We start from the raw sequence: 17,481 nt of genomic DNA, 5'->3' as shown, positions 1-17,481 counted from the left end.
ATTTTTATATAATTCTCTCTTTTCTTTATTCCATCAATTCTTATTAGCTTGAGGTAATATTATACTTTCCTAATAAGCACAGTTATATTTCTGTCTGTTTAAGCAATAAAACAGCAACTTCAGCAGATTACTAAGTAGATTGTCTTAGAATATTTGTTGGTAGGTCACAGTGCATGTTTTCCTGCATTATGTTCACATAAAACATTAGATGTTGCTGGCTTTTAGATTAATGGATATTTTATATAGCACTCAGCTGTATAACAGTTAGGTGTTACCAGCTTAGCCTGGTTTCTCTGTCAGTGAATTCCCTTGGACACGCCAGTGGCATTGACTTTCACTGCTACATGGGAAACGAAACTCAAAACCACCTTGCTTTTCTTATACTGGTTGCCTGGTTTTGATTGGAGTTGAGGGGCAACTGTTAGTGTTTAAATAGTGTGTTTACATGGTTACTTTCTATACTTTTCAGAATCAATCTAGAAACTTTTTTGTACAATGGCTGTAGGAAGTCATATGATCAGGTATCAGAATGTACTGAATGCTTTAGTTTGTAAAATGATAGTTAAGACATACTTCTAAATTCATACTTTAACTCTTAGCTTCTTGGAAGAAAATCTGGGGAATAGTTTTTCATATAATTGCATATTTTATTATACTTTTTAGGTAATAAATTATTATAATAGGGTGAAATATTTAAAATTTCCATTTAAATTTTTTTTAATATGTAAGTATGCATGGCAGAGCCTGGCAAGCTACCCGTGACGTATTCGATATGCCAAAAACAGTAACAATACCGTGCCCTTCATGTTCCTGGAATGAGCAGATTCCATTGGGCTAACTAGCACGTGATAGGATGAATGGAGACTGTTACTGGCGCCTGCTAGAGCAATCGATGAGCAACGGGATGACAGTCATGTAACTATGAAAACTATAGGTCCATGAATCTAATCTCAAATATATTACTTTACATTTCCTTAAACTTATACACAATTTCTTTTCCTGGATTGAAGGCATCTTGTCCCTAAAGGCTTTATCTTTCTTTGTTTGTGTTTTTGTTTTTCTAGTGTTATCTCCATCACTGGTGCTAAATTCAAAGCAAAGGCCTACCTGCTGCATTATCTCAGGTCCCTAAAGGTCATTTTTTAATTTCACATTTTCTGCATTTTGTGGGTGGGGACACACCTGGTGATGCATTTTCAATCTTTTTTTTTTTTTTAATTTGGCTATGAAACCATGAAAGTTAAGAATAAGTGTGCAAAGTTTTAAGTTTTTGTAAATTAAATAATTTAATTTTATGATTTCTTTATGTTCTTTAGTTTCTTTGTTCTTTCCTTATTTATTGAAAACTGAGTCCTGAGCTAGCTACATTCTTCAGATTAACATTTTAGGACTGTTACAGGTTTCAGGATGGGACGTCTCACTGCTGGGATATTAAGTGACATAGCAAGGCTTTCAGATAGAAATTGTTAGTCAGTGTCTCAGTTTATGGTAGCTAAATTTACTGTGTAGTCTTGTTTTATTCTTTTTGCTTTGTGTTTCTTAGTTTCCCAAGTTATAACCATGAGTTTTTTCTTTAAATATGTCAATAGACCTTATATAAATAGTCATTCACTGATACTGTTATTTATGTTTGTTTTGTCTTATCTTAGAACAGCAATTTAAAGATCAGAAAATATAGTCATATTTATTGTGATAATTGAAGAGTAAAAGCTTAAGGAGAAAAGATTTGCTATAATATTTGAACATGTTTGAGTATTACTCAAATATTTTCAAAGTTTTTTTTATTATGTTTTTTTCCTCCCCTTGAGAAACTACTTAATATGCCTTTGATAGAATTTGCCAACAATCTGGGTCCAAAATATTCTTTGAATAAAATGAGTACAGAAGTCACAAAGAGGTGTCAGAGAGGTAGTACAGTGGGTAAGGTGTTTGTCTTGTACACAGCCAACCTGGGTTTGACCCCTTGTGCCCCATATGGCCCCTGAGCACCACCAGGAGTTAATCTTGAGTGCAAAGCCAGGAATAACCCCTAAGCATCTCTGGGTGTGACCAAAAAAGCCCAAAACAAAACAAAACAACCAAAACAAACCCACAGTCAAAATAAACAGAAGTCACAAAGGAGTGAGTGACCCATTGGAAGGGCTTTAGGAGCTTACAGGACCGTCCAGTAACTTTGGCTGTGGAGTAACATAATGAACATCTACTGCCTTGTCCTTGTCTTAAATCTCTTATGTTCTTGCAAGTAGTCTAGACTCCTTTTCCCTTGTAGTGGGTATAGTGACCATTCTGCAGACATTCTTTTTTTTTAATTTTTAAAATTTTATTGAATCACTGTGAGATAGTTACAAGCTTTCGTGCTTGGGTTACAATCTCACAATGATCAAACACCCATTCCTCCACCAGTGCACATTCCCCACCACCAATATCCCCGGTATACCCCCCTTTCCCACCTCCCCCTGCCTCCATGGCAGACAATATTCCCCATACTCTCTCTCTACATTTGGGCATTATGGCTTGCAACACAGACACTGAGAGGTCATCATGTTTGGTCCATTATCTACTTTCGGCATGCATCTCCCATCCCAACTGGTTCCTCCAGCCATCATTTTCTTAGTGATCCCTTTTCTATTCCATCTGCCTTCTCCCCTCCGCTCATGAAGCAGGCTTCCAGCTATGGGGCAATCCCCCTGGCCCTTGTATCTACTGTCCTTGGGTGTCAGCCTCATGTGATGCTACCCTACACTCCACAAATGAGTCTGCAGACATTCTTTTCTGTTTCCTTAATAGCTTTTTCTGTGTGATCAACCAGACAGATTCTTTATGATCACCCTCTGATTTGGGGTCAAAGTGACCAAAGATCTTGTTGATCTTTATGTATATGAGTAGAGTGGACTTTGAGTTAAGAGAAGCTGTTTATGCAGGGAAACTGAAACATGCCAGTGGTGCTTCACCTGGGTATTACCATCTTTAAACGCCATGTTATAGATGCTGTGAATAAAATAGCTAAAGAAACCAGAACTTTCTCTTTAATGTCACCACTTCCCGGCAGAATCATTCTTAACAATTCTGTAGTGTTTTCTTTCTCTTTGTACTTTTGAATACACTTTTACAAATCTTTCTAATGTGTTTTGCATACAGATATAGTTTATATGGAACAATACAGTTCTCAGCTTTGAAGTTTCTTTACTTTTTTTGGTGTGACTCCTTTTTCCTCAATTTCCTCCAATATACTTGAAACCGAATATAATGCCTCCCAGGACTGAGATTTTTCACAAGTGCCGAAAGATAACAGATGCTGTTAGGCTCTTCATACTAGAGAATAGTGCTACACTTGCCAGTGCACATCACTGGAACATAACCCTGGATGCAAAATCATTGTGGTGATTGGTAAAGGGAAATTGTACTGTAGTAGTCCCGATAGCTTTTCCCATCTGCCTAGTTCCGTCAGCAAATCCTGGTAGCAGCCCTTCCACATCGTCTAAATGTTTTTCTTTGGAAATATCCACTTAGACTTAGTAGGCAAATTTGTTCAAAGAGACTGTACTGAGAAGTGAGTAAATCTCATATGTCTGCTTTTGAATCTTAACTTCTTTTGTTTGTTTGCTTGTTTAATTTGGGGGCTATACCCAGCAGGCTACTTCTGGCTTTCTGTTTGGGGGTCAATCTCAATGTTGCTTGGGGAAGGCATGTGTCATGTTGAGGATCGAACCTGGACATTCTACATACAAGTATGTGCTCTGTGCTTGAGCTTTCACTTGAGCTTTCATGTCTGCTTTTAAACTAAAGCTTTCCATGTGCTTTTTTTCTCCCCTGGCTTTTATTTTTTCTTATTATTTAGAAATGTTTATTGAACATTATTCTTGCATCATCATTGAAATAAAAACTTCAGTTTTCCATGAAGACTGGAAGTTATTTCCCATGACTTATAAAAATAATTCTTGTGTGTGTTAAAGACAAAGAGATAGTTCATATGGTGCAGTAAGTGTGATGCTAACATGTGGGAGGTTCCAAAGCTTGATTTCCTTGCTTTGCTTTGCTACAGGGCTTACTTCTAACTGTACTCAGAATCACTCCTAGCCACACTTGGGGGACAGTTTGTGGTTCTGGACATTGAGTTCAGGTTGGCTCTAGGTAAGGCAAACACTTTAGCTCCTGTTCTATCACTCCAGTCCATATATTTACTCTGAAAACAAATGTATGGGTTATTTTCCCCGTACCAGCCAATGCCTCAAATCTCCAAATCCCAGTTGGGTATCTTATAATTTATTTCAATTCTGACTTAGTACAAGTCCCACTGCTCAAAGACCAAAGTCCATAACACTTTCCCATTTTAGATGTCATTTGCAATCTCAGTCCACCTTTACTTTTGATCAGTGGGTTATAGTGTCTGGAATGTTTTTCCAACTAGTTTTCAACTCATAACAGCCAAAGAGAAAATTTGCTCAGGGCAAGGTTTGTGGTGACTGAGGCATGTGCAAACTCCCATACTCTCTCTGGAATACTATGTTCCTACAATCCTGGCATGTTCATCAACTTGGAAACTCTCTGAACCTCTCCATTTTTATTTATTTGTTTACTTGGGGGCCACTCTTGGCAAAGTGCAGGGATGACTCTGTGCTTAGGGATTACTTGTAGCAGTGTTCAGGAGTCCATATGCAGTGCCAGGGATCAAATCCAGATTGTCTGTGTCTGAGACAAGCACCTTTCCTTCTGTACTGTGTCTCTGTACCCTGTTTTTTTTGAAAGCACTGTGGCACTGTCATCCTGTTGTTCATCGATTTGCTCCAGCGGGCACCGGTAACGTCTCCATTGTGAGACTTGTTGTTACTGTTTTTGGCATATCGAATCGCCACAGGTAGCTTGCCAGGCTCTGCTTGTGTGGGCGGGATACTCTTGGTAGCTTGCTGGGCTCTCCGAGAGGGACAGAAGAATTGAACCCGGGTCGGCTGCATGCAAAGCAAACACCCTGCCTACTGTACTATTGCTCCAGTCTCTGTGCAAATGATTTTTTAAGCTTAAGTATTGTGATTTGCAATACTATTAAAATTTATGTTTTAGGTGTACAGTGTGACTGTACCATATCTACTACTGGGTGCCAGTGTCTTTCCACCACTGGCCTCCTTCTTTTTTTTTTTTTTTTGGTTTTTGGGTCACACCCGGCGATGCACAGGGGTTACTCCTGGCTCTTCACTCAGGAAATTACCCCTGGCGGTGCTCAGGGGACCATATGGGATGCTGGGATTAGAACCCGGGTCGGCCGCGTGCAAGGCAAATGCCCTACCCTCTGTGCTATTGCTCCAGCCCCTGGCCTCCTTCTTGACAGACTCAATTCTTTGGCCAAATCTCAGGGTTTGCTTCCATTGATCATTATCTATTCCTTTCATTTTTTCGCTCTCTATACTCCACTAATGAGTGAGGTCTTTGGTTACTTGTCCTTCTCGTGTCTCACTTTAATTAAGATAATATTCTTCGCTTCAAGTTACAGTCAGATGTTACCAAAAATTTTTTTTGGCAATGTGGCCCAAATCCCTTCCAAACAAAAAGTGGTAAAGTAGGGTTTGTTCTTGGGTGTGAGGGCTGGGTCACACCTGACTGTGCTGAGAGCTTACTCCTGACTTTGTGCTCAGAAATCACTCCTAGAGATGCTAGGGGGACTATATGTGGTAGCAGGTATTGAACTGTGGTCAGTCATGTGCAAGACAAATGATGTAATCCCTGTACTATCTCCAGCCCTCAGGTAGGGTTTTTGTAGAGACTTTATCTTATCCATATGATTGACTAAAAGTAAATTACTCAGTCTCCAGCTCTATTCACCCCCCTAGAGAGGATAGAGGTAGAGTAGAAAGTTATAAACCTCTAGCCATTGTTTGAGCTTTCTAGTGCCAAGTCTGTATTCTGAGACTCTTTAGGCTGCTCAGTACTGGTAATCTCATTAGCATTAGATGGCATTGATCCCTTCTGAGAGTCAGAGGGTCTTAGATTAGTGCTCTTACGTCAGGATCAAGGGACTCATATTAAGTACTTCAAAAGAAGAGGCTCCCCTCATCTGTACCAGACGGGAAATTCCAAGGCTTTTTAGAAGCTTTGTTCAGGAACTTGACAAAGACCAAATGTATATTTATTTTTTTGATAGTTCAATATTACATCATTTATAATTTAAAAAGCAAGCATGGAGGATCATTTTGGAGATACACTTAAGGTACATTTGGGAAAGGAATGGAGTTACTGAAGAGGAAATGAGGAGCAGGATCCCTGAGTGACCCATTCTAGGAGCTGAGCAGAGATGAGTAGGTTGTAAATCACAAGTTTTAACAAGGATAGAACAAGTGGAAAGGTTGATCATGTTTCATGAAAAAAGCCTGGGAAGCTGCAGAGACAATGAGTTAATGTCCTTTTAGAACATGAAACCAATTATACTAATCACTGATTGTACTAACAATTGTATACGTTAAATAAAAATGTCTCCCCACCCAAAGAAGTATCATAGCATGTATAAAATTCCTGTGGACTGCACTCAGGGCTCAACAAGACAATAGCCTTTTTGGCAAGAGCTAGGTTGAATCTCTATGTGTAAATAAACGAGGACCTCCCTTAAACTTCTCCAGTGCCATCTGTTTCTCGGTCAGACTTTTGCCACAGAGCTTTTGTTCCTGCAGAAATAATCTGAATCAGAAGCAATTAATAAGTCTAACTGATTTATTAGATATACATTAGAAAAAGTATTTTAATACTAATAGTACATATGCTATGGCACTTGTCTTGTATGCAGCTACATGACCATGATCCTCACTCCAGTCACCAGCATCACTTCTGGTTCCCTGAGCACTGCTAGAGTCTCTCCTGAGCATAGAGTTAATAAAAGTCCCTGAGCACCAGTTACTATGGTGTCAGACTCCTCAAAATTAGACTATTGGTAGATAATCTAGAGGTTTGATATTTGGTCTATAGGTAAGTTATTTTTATAAAATGAAACAATGAATTTTATTGATATGGTAACCAAAAATTTCAGCAGTGGTTGAAGGTGCTACTGAAATGGCAGCAGCATTTTCAGTAGGTTACTGGAGCATATCTATGCAAGATAGTGCTTATTTTCCCCATCAGCTCATCCTAGTGCTTGTTAAGGGGAGTTAGTTAGTGCTTCATAGGAGGGAACTTAAACTATAGCTTATGTTTTCTTATTCAGGAGAGAGTTTCTGACATGGTGATGCTGGAGTTGTGTCATTGGCCCCTCCTCTGAATTTAAGAGGACTTATATTGGGGTTGGAGAGAAAGTATAGGGGCAAGGGTACTTCCCTTCTATGCAGTTGACCCTGGTTTGATTCCTGGTCCAGATACCCAGCACCATCTATTCTTGGTTTCCCAAGCACAGCCAAGAGTGATCGCTGAGCACAGAGCCAGAACTAAGTTCTAAGTATAGATGGGTATGGTTCCTAAACCATAACTAGATAAATGAATAACTAATTAAATATGATAACAATGTAGATTTACAGAACTGCCATGTTTTTAGGTTCATGATTTTTTTTAGTTGAATCATATTTGGTACAGTGGAATTGGAATGCTTTTCTCAAATATAAAAGTCTGGAAGTCTTGGAAGGAACTTATTCCACTCCCCATCCTGCCAAAATGGGAGAAGTTAAAGAAAGAAAATTAAGTGTTATTAGCATAGAATTGTTTCCTTGCTGTAAATGTGAGCCTTCTGGCCCCAGTGAAAGAACTAATCAGAAAGGGGGTCCTTTTGTAGTCTTGACTTGTTTTCTTTTAGCTTTAGCTTCAGCACTCTAATCATGTGTTCACTGAATAAAGTCATTTATGAAATTCTTGCTCATTTTCGAGAAATCCTTTTGGATTTATGTTAGTGATTTATAAACTTTTTAAAGTCTCAGGACTTTCTTTTGCTCTTAGACATTTTGAAAACTCTAAAGTTTATTCTATCGAATCTCTTACTTTGGACTTATTTTAATAATATTTATTTGCTGGAAGTTAAAAGGTGGCAGGGGTGGGGGGGGAGTGGGGAGTGAAGATTGTAAGGTTTGGTAAGGACCAAATAGCCAACTAATGAGATAGTGACACATTCCCGGAATCAAAGATCACCCTGCCCCCAACAGAAGACAGGACTTATTGCCCATCCAGTGCCTGTAGTGACCGGCTGCATTCTGTGCTTCCTTACACCCACTCTCACAGATAACAGAATGCCAGACCAAGAGCATAGGTCCCAGGCACCTATTGCATTCAGGATGATATTCAGAACTGTGTAGTCTTTTGATTATTATTTTGTTGGTATGCAAAGGATAGATGTGTTTGTAGAATTAAAATATTTGTGTTCATTAAATGCCCACAGTGTCCACATGTTTGTATAGTTAATAGTATCTGCGTTTGTCTTAGTTTTTTTTCATGATGGTGCTATGAAAACTAATTTGATATCTTAAAAGTCTAGAAGTTTATAAAGCATTATGGTTTATTTAATTTTAATTGCACAGTATGCTACAAGGCACATCATGTTGTTATGTAATTATATACCAGTGGGAATATAATGAGCTTTATTGGTCAATTATAGCTGAAGAAATGTTTGAAGAGAGGAGATTCCTAGGTGTAGCAATGCCAAATAATCAAAGCATTTAGAAACTATCATGATAACGATCATGAAATACCGTTAATCATCGATTTCTCGAGTGGGCTCAGTAACCATGTGTAGGAGAGTGTTGTTTCCTGGATTAATGGCATGGAAATTTTGTAAGCACCTTGATATTGTAGTAGGTTACCTGCTCTCAGTCAAGTCCTTGTACCAATTTATGATGGGCCAAGGGGATGGAAGCATCATCTGTCTTGTGTTTTAATCTTTCATATTGAAGCAAGTGACATAATAGAGTAATTGTGACCAAGTGGCAACAATTATTTATACATACCAAAGGGCTTTGTTTATTGTGAGTTTCCAAGGAAAGCAGGGGACATGAGCGTTCGCTGGCCGAGAACTCTTCTCCTGGCCACCCCATGGGATGGAAAGACGAAGGATGGGGGAATGGAGAAACAAAGCCCCAGGCTGGTTGGCAGTCAGTTTTATTTTTCTTTCCTCCCCAACATAGTCCGATCTCTCCCTCCCAGCACAATCGTAGTTGTACAATTACAACTACAACTACAACTCGTTGTAGTCCCAGTTATCATAGTTCTATCATCCTAGTCTCCTCATTGACCTCAAAGTTCTCTTCTTCCAGTCGTCATCCAATCCTCCTTTTCTCATAGTCCCCACTCTTCCCTTACAGCATAGTTATGTAGAAATCATGAAGGGTAGGGTACACATAGATGGGGTTGAACATTACCATAACAACAAACAGATGTAAAGACACTCCCTTCAGGGGAAGTTATTGGGGATTAACTCAAGGACAAAATCTCACCTGAGCATTCAGCACTCCAGATTACTAGGAGATCCGCTCAAAGTCAGGGTTCCGTCCAGGGTGTATTGCTTTCTCCTTTCCTCAGCTAGTAATCCATTTAAATAATCAGTAAATTTGCTTCTTATAATATTTCTAATAATTTTGTATGAACACAGTAAGAGATATATTAAGCTTACAGGTTGGCTTTTCCTGGGGACATCTTGCTATATATTGCAGACCATGGTCCTCAGGCCTGGGTAGTCTTTCCTAACCCCAGCAGGGTCCTTATTCAGTTACTTCTTTTTGGATCATGATAGAGTTTGTCGCATGACCATGCTCTTAACTTACTATACTTATGGTGCTTAACTTGTCCACTTTCAATGCCAAGGTAGCTTAACAACTTGCCCTGGGTCCATCCAGTCCCTTCATCAGCACCTTCCTTTTTGGGGGTGTTAAGAAGTAAGGGGAACTGAGGTCTAAGTCAGGCAAATATGATGGATGCCCAGGAGTAAATATTATTTGGAGTCAGCTCCCATGCTACAAAAATGTAACATCAACTATCTTCCTATGTCTATATGTAAAGGACATTGCTAAATAAACCATACAAATGGCATAAAGGAAAGAGAGAGCAATATAGGATTATTAGTACTTGATGGAATTGGGTGTACCTCAGGGATACAGTTGTGTAAGTAACTCAGAAACCTAAGCTCCCTGTGGGAGGAGCAAGGACAGCCCAATGTTATCCAACATTTTTTTAAAATTTATTTTTTAGATTCTATTGTCTGTTGATATGTGGGAGATATTAGTCTGTAAGGTAAAGATTTCTGGACATTTCATGGTCCTGGTTAACTTGTCTCATCTTTCATTTGTCATATCTTTTTGTCTTCACACTGTTTACTCTTGTCTTATAGGAGATCTGAGGTGGAAGCCATTTACATTTATAGTTGGGTTACTTCATTGCAAATGCAAGAAAATGTTCTTACCCTTTGGTTCCCTGTTTCTGATGAAATGTTGTTTTTTTAATTGTTAATAATAAAGGAAATGATGATCAGATGATGATAATGATGCCATCAACATGGAAGTAGAAAAATTCTCTTTTGCCCAGTTGGCATTTGGCATCTTCTGAATATTTTCAGCCCTTCCCTATTTTCCCATCTTAACAGTTCTGCTTTTACTTTTTCTAAAACAGGTAAGTCAACAAGTGCCAGAGCACACTTCCCAGGAACACTTTGGAGCTGAAGAGATTTCTTTTTTTTTTTTGCAAAATTATGACAGCTATGGGGGAAGAATTTGACAATGTGTCAAAGCTCTAGACATTAAGCATTAGAGACAGCTGTGTCGCTGCCACCTGCTTTGATACATATTAGACTTTACTATAGACATGAAGTTCTTTTCTCCTACCTTATAAGCTATTCATGAATTGTTGGTTTTTTTTTTGGGGGGGTGGAGAGCGTTAGCTAACATTTTAGAAAATGATTTTTTGATACTGCATAAATCTCTGCTTCTTTGATGTTAGCAGATGTACATGCTTAAGAGATTCATGCTTAATAGATGCCGATTAGGGGCACCTATTAAATAAGATTTGCTATGAGGTTTTTTTTGTTTTTTTTTTTTGTCTTTTATGTCCAGTAGCAGTGCATTGCTTGATGTGTAAAGGTGTTCTCATTGTTGTTCTGATTCTACATATTGCAAAAGTTAAAGGTCAATTGTCATTTTTTTTGATGGGATTATACTCTGGCGAGGAAACAACAAAAACATATGAAGGCAGTCACTGGGCTAGTATTTTCTTTTACTAACCGGGAAGATATTCCAATGTATATAAGCTTTTTGCCATGGAAGTGTTGTGGTAGTAGGAATACTGAAGTAGAGATACTGGAAGGAGAGGCCAGGTCAGTTATTTTGGTAGGAATGGGGAAGTTATCCAAAGTTGGGGATTCGGGAGAGTGTAGTTCATAAGTCTGATCCCATCCTTGAAAAATGAAGTTGTAAGGAAACATCCTTTGTTCCACTTACCTCAGAATACATTCGAAAGATAAAACATATTTGCTTCCTGGGATGATGACTGTGTTACTTTGAAACATTTCCTTCTTTTATAACAAGGGTGACTGTTTCTCCCAGGGCCCCATGCTCATTGTGCCTTCATGTTCTCTCCCTTCAGAATTGCCTGAGGTTCCATCAGTTGAGGAGGAGGTTGAAGAAACAGAGTCATGGGCAAAACCTCTTGTCCACCTTTGGCAGACAAAGCCCCTCAACTTCGTGGCTGAGCAAGAGTATAATGCCACCATGGCCAAAATGGAGCCCTTTTGTGCCATCTGTGCTCTCCTCTTGCCGTACTACAAGGTAATGAGACTAGGGGGTCACGGTCAAAGTTTCCATTCACAGCTGTGTATTATGTGTGATTATGAGGACATAGGTGAATCCTTGTACGATAGTGCACTCACAACAAGGAAGACATTAATATTTCTATAACTATCCATGAACATTTCTAGAACTATCTATGCCTATCCAGGAACAACAAATGAAAAGTCTCCTATTGCCCCTCCTCCCCGCCCTGAGGATTATTTTCCTGTCTTACTATTTTTGATATCTTGGTTTATTTCAGTCATGGCATAATTCTAACCCCCCTCCCCATATCAGAAAACAAAAAATTCATAAAAATAGTTTATAATTTCTATGAAATATATAAGAAAATAGTTTTAGTAGCTTATAACTTTCTCTTAGAGAATATTCTCTTTTCCTATACTTTGTTTCTGGCTGGGAGCCTGACGGGTGGAATTTATTTAAAAAAAAAAAAAAACCCCAAAAACCTAATAGTTGGGTCAAGGAAAAAAAGGGGAATAACAGAGTTGGAAATTAGTGGTAGCAGAGCAGCTGTTAATGGATCTGAGAGAGAAGAACAAATGGAGAGCTCTTTTTCATGTTTTTTCATTCATGTGGGCATAATTGTTTTTCAGCCAGATAGCAGCAATGAAGAAAATGATTCTAGATGGGAGACAAAATTAGATGAAGCAGTTACTTCTGGAGGAAAGACGAAGCCCCTCATTCCAGAGATGTGTTTTATTTATAGTGAAGAAAACATAGACTATTCTCCACCCAGTGCCTTCCTGGAAGAGGATGGAACAAGTCTTCTGATTTCCTGTGCAAAGTGCTTCGTACAGGTTCATGCAAGTAAATGAATCTCTCATTCATCAATCATGGTTCCTTGGTGCTTCCTGCGGTCTTTAGTTCTCATTTCTTTGTTACCTGACAAATCTACTGCATTGAACTATTGGTATTTTTTCCCCTTTTCTTTTTCTTTTTGTAGCTGTTGGCATTCTTAATGGTTAGATACTCTTTCTCACATTTTTTTCTAATGAAAGTGTGAATAGGTATTATTATTTCCCCCCCTCCAGTTTCAAGTGGGTCTGTTTGATTTTGTATGTTTGTTTGTATTGGGATCATCAATCATCATGGAGCTCTTTTTTTTTAACAATTGAATTTTACTTATTTTAAAGATGTATTTTGTTAAAAGTCTCTTGACTCATGATTGTTTTGCACGACTATTGTTTGTTTTGGACCACACCTGGTAGTGCTCCGGGCTTACTCCTGGTTCTGCACTCGGGGATCATTACTGGAGGGACTCAGAAGACCACGTGGGTTGTTGAAGATTAAATCCTGGCTGGCTGCGTGTAAACCGTGCCTACTGTACTATCTTTTTTTGTGGTTTTTGAATAATAAATAAATACTCTTGGTGATTTGAGTCTTACTATTGTCAAGTTTAATTGTGAAGTTTTTATCCTTTGTAAGAGTAGGGAATTCTCTGCTGTTTTCTAGTGTAGAGTAGCTATTTACTATTTTTTCCTCTAGGATTGAGATGGTTAAGTTCTGTAACTTTCAATTTTCTATTTTTACATCGTTAGACACAAGGTGGTCAATGCATCTTAAAAATTGGTCTGCTTTATAAATTCTCTGAAATGTATAAAAAGAATATACTACAACTTTGTTTTAATGTTTTTAAATAGTTCAGATCTTACCAAATTAGATATTTTCTTATATACTTGTTAAGTATATACCATATAGTATATGTTATATATAGTAAATATATAGTTACTAAGATTATCAACCATTTCTTTCAGTGTACTATGTATGAATTATAAGATAGGTATTCTATATTTATTGCAATGTAAGGTCTTTTCTAATGTCAAAATAGCCTTGCTATATACCATTTATTACTTAAATAGATATCAACATCCCAAGGAATTTGAAAATAGTCTTCTTGAAATATAATTATAACTGCCTTCTTGTATCAATCAGTAATACATGTACAATCTATATATTTTTAGTATACATTGTTGTACCTATACAAGAAGTACAACATTTCAGATACCAGTACATAAAAAGTTAGAATTTGATCTGGCCTCCTGAATGCACTAGCTGTGCAATGTATCTGGCTTATAAATGTGTGTTTGTACTAGATATTATATGTTCTTGACTAACTTTGATAGGTCTTTATTTGTGCAATTTTATTTTTTTATTTTCCTTCACATTCCAAACGTGAAGAAACATTTACTTATTAAAAATTATCAAGACTCTCTTATTTTAGTAAGTCAGAATTAATGTATTTTTGTTACAAAAACTCTTGCACCATCAACTATCTTCTTATAGAATTAGTTTCTGTGGGTGCTGTGGACATTTGGGCCACAGCTAGCAGTGACAGGGCCTTTAGCTGGGGGTGCTTCTGAAGTACTAAGGGACCATGCAGTGCGAGGGTCAAATTCAGGTCTCTCACATACAAGGCAAGTGCCTTAACCAGCACTGCCTCTCTGGCCATTATATCATTATTTTCATTTAGGCATGTACTAAATAGATGAGTTGAGTTGGAAAGATTTATACTTAATCACCATTCATGAGTTATGCATTCTGTAAAAATAATTAAGTCTAGTTAAAATTTTTTGAAATGTAAACAAATTACAATAATTTAAAATCATAGTGTGAAAAATTATGTGTTGTGTTATTAACAAATTTCTCCATACTTTGCTTCATGAATTGCTATTTACTTTTAAATGTTTCATGTATGAAATTGTACTAATAACAGTTTTGTGAACCATGGTGTCTACAATAAAATTTTTTTCCTTTTTGGGTCACACCTGGTGATGCTCAGGGGTCACTCCTGGCTCTGCACTCAGGAATTACCCCTGGCAGTGCTCAGGGGACCATATGGGATGCTGGGAGTAGAACCCAGGTCGGCTGTGTGCAAAGCAAATGCCCTACCTGCTGTGCTATTGCTCCATCCCCAAAATTAAAAAAAAAAAAAGTTTTATATGTCAATAAAGGAACACTAGACCTGACAATTTAGGAATTTTTTAAATTGGTTATTCAAGGATTGTTATTAAATTTTAACCTTATTTTGAAATTTTTTGAGGGATCTCCATACTGGTTTTTAGTATCTGTACCAATAAAGTGGCACAGATGCAAATGTAAACATTTGCATCAACAGTGCACAAGAGTTTATTTTTCTCTATATCCTTGCAAATACTTATTGTTTCTTAACTGTAAAAAGTAGAATTATCATTCATATTCTTTATGATAACCATTGTGAGCATTGGTGCCTATTAAGATTCACATTCATGCTTCCTGGGACTCATGTCCAATTAGTAATGAGGCATAAGAGCCAAAAGTATTTTTGAGATAACTTGTTGAACCTTTGTTGTAAGTAGTGAGAATTTTTAAGAAAGGGGTTGCAATAGGTAGTTTTCTTACATTAGTTACACTGTGATATTATTACTGTTAAAATGCAAAAGACATAATTCATGGGTCCATACTATTATTTTATAGGTTGTTATGGTATCCCTTCTCATGAGATCTATGATGGATGGCTATGTGCTCGGTGCAAAAGAAATGCATGGACAGCAGTAAGTGTCTTATTTTAGTATCTTAACTTCTTATTCCATCCACTCTGGACACTTTCAAAGCTAACGTGCACACAGTCTTTTGTGTGTGATACTATAATTACCTGTATTTCTGGTCTTCTCTTTCCAAATCATCCTACATAGTGATTCTATGTCTATCTCAGAAATATTTCATTTCTAAGTATCACTCTTCAACTCAGAAAACCTACAGGGAGTGCCAGTTTATGAAATCCCTAAATAGTGCTTCATTTTCCCACCTAGCTCCATTTTGCAATTCTTGAAAATTATTTTTTTTTGAGTAACAGTCACCGTGGGTATCCTCACTTACCATTGTAGAAGCCATGTCATACACAGCCTTTCATAACATGGGATCTCTCCCCATTTATTCTTTTACACTTCAAAAATTTTATTTATCAGCTTTGTGCTGGGCATTGCTGTGAATTTAACACAGAACCTTCAACAACAAATGAATCACTTACTTAGCAGAGACAGATTGTTCTTCATCAAAGTTGTTTTTCCTAAAGACCCAGTCCAAGCATTGAGTTCCAGCCCTTTAATCCATTATGTCACCCATTTTCCTATGTAATTACCTGTTGCTTTATCTTTCCTTAAAAATTTCTTTTTAAGATATATCAGAACATTCTTGAAAGTGAGGACCTGTCAGTCCTATACAGTGTATCCCTTACTCTTAGCGGATGCTCAGCTTGATGATTTCAGTGGTAATAGTAGCATTTGTTTTATTCCTCAATGAATCAAATTTCCTTGCAACTGAATTAAAAAACCTGAAGGACTGTATAGTTAAAATGCTTTACATGCTAAAAATTTGTGCTGTCATTACGTAGTTTAGGTCTCAATGTTGCAATAGACCTAAGACTATACATTAAAGGCATTCATGAGGATACCTTGAAGGCTTTTTTGGTGTTGTGTGGTTTTTTTTTTCTTCTGGCATTCACTTTGTGTAGTGAGTGGAAAATGATGTGGGGGTGTAAACTACTGACACCCTTAACTGTCTAAATAACATGTTGGATTTGATGTGAGAAGTAATTGTCTCCAGAAGTCTTTTCATATGTGGGTCCAGAAAACGTTTTGACATTTCCTTTCATGTGGTCATTATGTTATCAAAAAATGTGTAAACGTGGAGCATCTTTAAAGCAGCCAGAAAGTCCTGTTATGATAAATATATTCAGCACTAGTTGATATGCAAGCCCTATTGGTATAGTTCAAGCCAAACTAATGTCTTGTAGAATCAATATTTTTTTTTTTTTTTTTTGCTTTTTGGGTCACACCTGGCGATGCACAAGGGTTACTCCTGGTTCTGCACTCAGGAATCACTCCTTGCGGTGCTCAGGGGACCATATGGGATGCTGGGAATCGAACCCAGGTCGACCACGTGCAAGGCAAACGCCCTACCCGCTGTGCTATCGCTCCAGCCCCTAGAATCAATATTTTTAATATTGTCCTCTCATTTGCTCTGAAGTCTAGGTTTAGAAATTGGAGACACTCTAGCTTTGTTCCCCAAGGTGTGAAGAGTTCTCAGTTCCATTGAGAGTTATGCTTGGCTCACTCCTGTTCACACAGTGAGCAGTCCTGTTCTCCAAGGTACCATTATTCTTTGCATGGCAGAATTAGGGCCAGACCTAGGCCATACACTCTGTTTGAAGTATGCTTTTTACCTTTAACATGTATTAGGAGGAAATACTTAGATAAATCACTTTTTGGAATTTATTTGATGTATCCTCTTTTTTATCTTAACCCCTTGCACTCTCAGAAAATGCATTGTCTTTAGTATTTTAATAGAAATGATAGTAAATCTCATTCAGTTTGCAGGAGATATAGGGATGCTTCAATATAATTATTTTTGACTCATAATTTCATATTTCTAGTTGGAAATCATTCGAATTCACGGTGAGCCAGTTTTGTTTTCACTTTATCCATTTTGAATGAACTTTGTTTCTGAAATTTTTGTTCTAAGATTTTCTCTGAGTAAATAATTGAATTGCTATTTAAGCATTGCAAAGAAGTAACCGACAGTATTGGTATTCTGGCTTAACACCTTTATTTAGTGTGGAGTGTGTGTTGTAATATTGAATTTTACTAAACACTTAGGTATGGTTCTTTGGATTTTGTAGCTGGAATGATTGCACTTTAAAAGTATCTTTAAACTTATTCAGAAATCAGCCTCACACTGTGAATACTGTGTTTCAAAGGAGCCCTCGACCTCCTTT

The 17,481-nt window shown here is 37.6% G+C and overlaps 1 protein-coding gene across 3 annotated transcripts in view; it reads left to right on the top strand.

The window, feature by feature from the left end:
- Window positions 1–17,481, top strand: part of KDM4C (lysine demethylase 4C) — a 432,788-nt gene that overhangs the window by 240,023 nt on the left and 175,284 nt on the right. For all 3 annotated transcript variants that reach the window (XM_055145808.1, XM_055145803.1, XM_055145813.1), the window contains 3 exons: window positions 11,527–11,708; window positions 12,323–12,536; window positions 15,183–15,259. In XM_055145808.1, coding sequence (XP_055001783.1) covers window positions 11,527–11,708; window positions 12,323–12,536; window positions 15,183–15,259 — 473 coding nt within the window. The remainder of the gene's footprint in view (window positions 1–11,526; window positions 11,709–12,322; window positions 12,537–15,182; window positions 15,260–17,481) is intronic.

The sequence above is a fragment of the Sorex araneus genome, chromosome 1, assembly GCF_027595985.1.
Source record: "Sorex araneus isolate mSorAra2 chromosome 1, mSorAra2.pri, whole genome shotgun sequence".
Lineage (NCBI taxonomy): Eukaryota > Metazoa > Chordata > Mammalia > Eulipotyphla > Soricidae > Sorex > Sorex araneus.
This window is presented reverse-complemented; position numbering and strand designations above follow the sequence as displayed.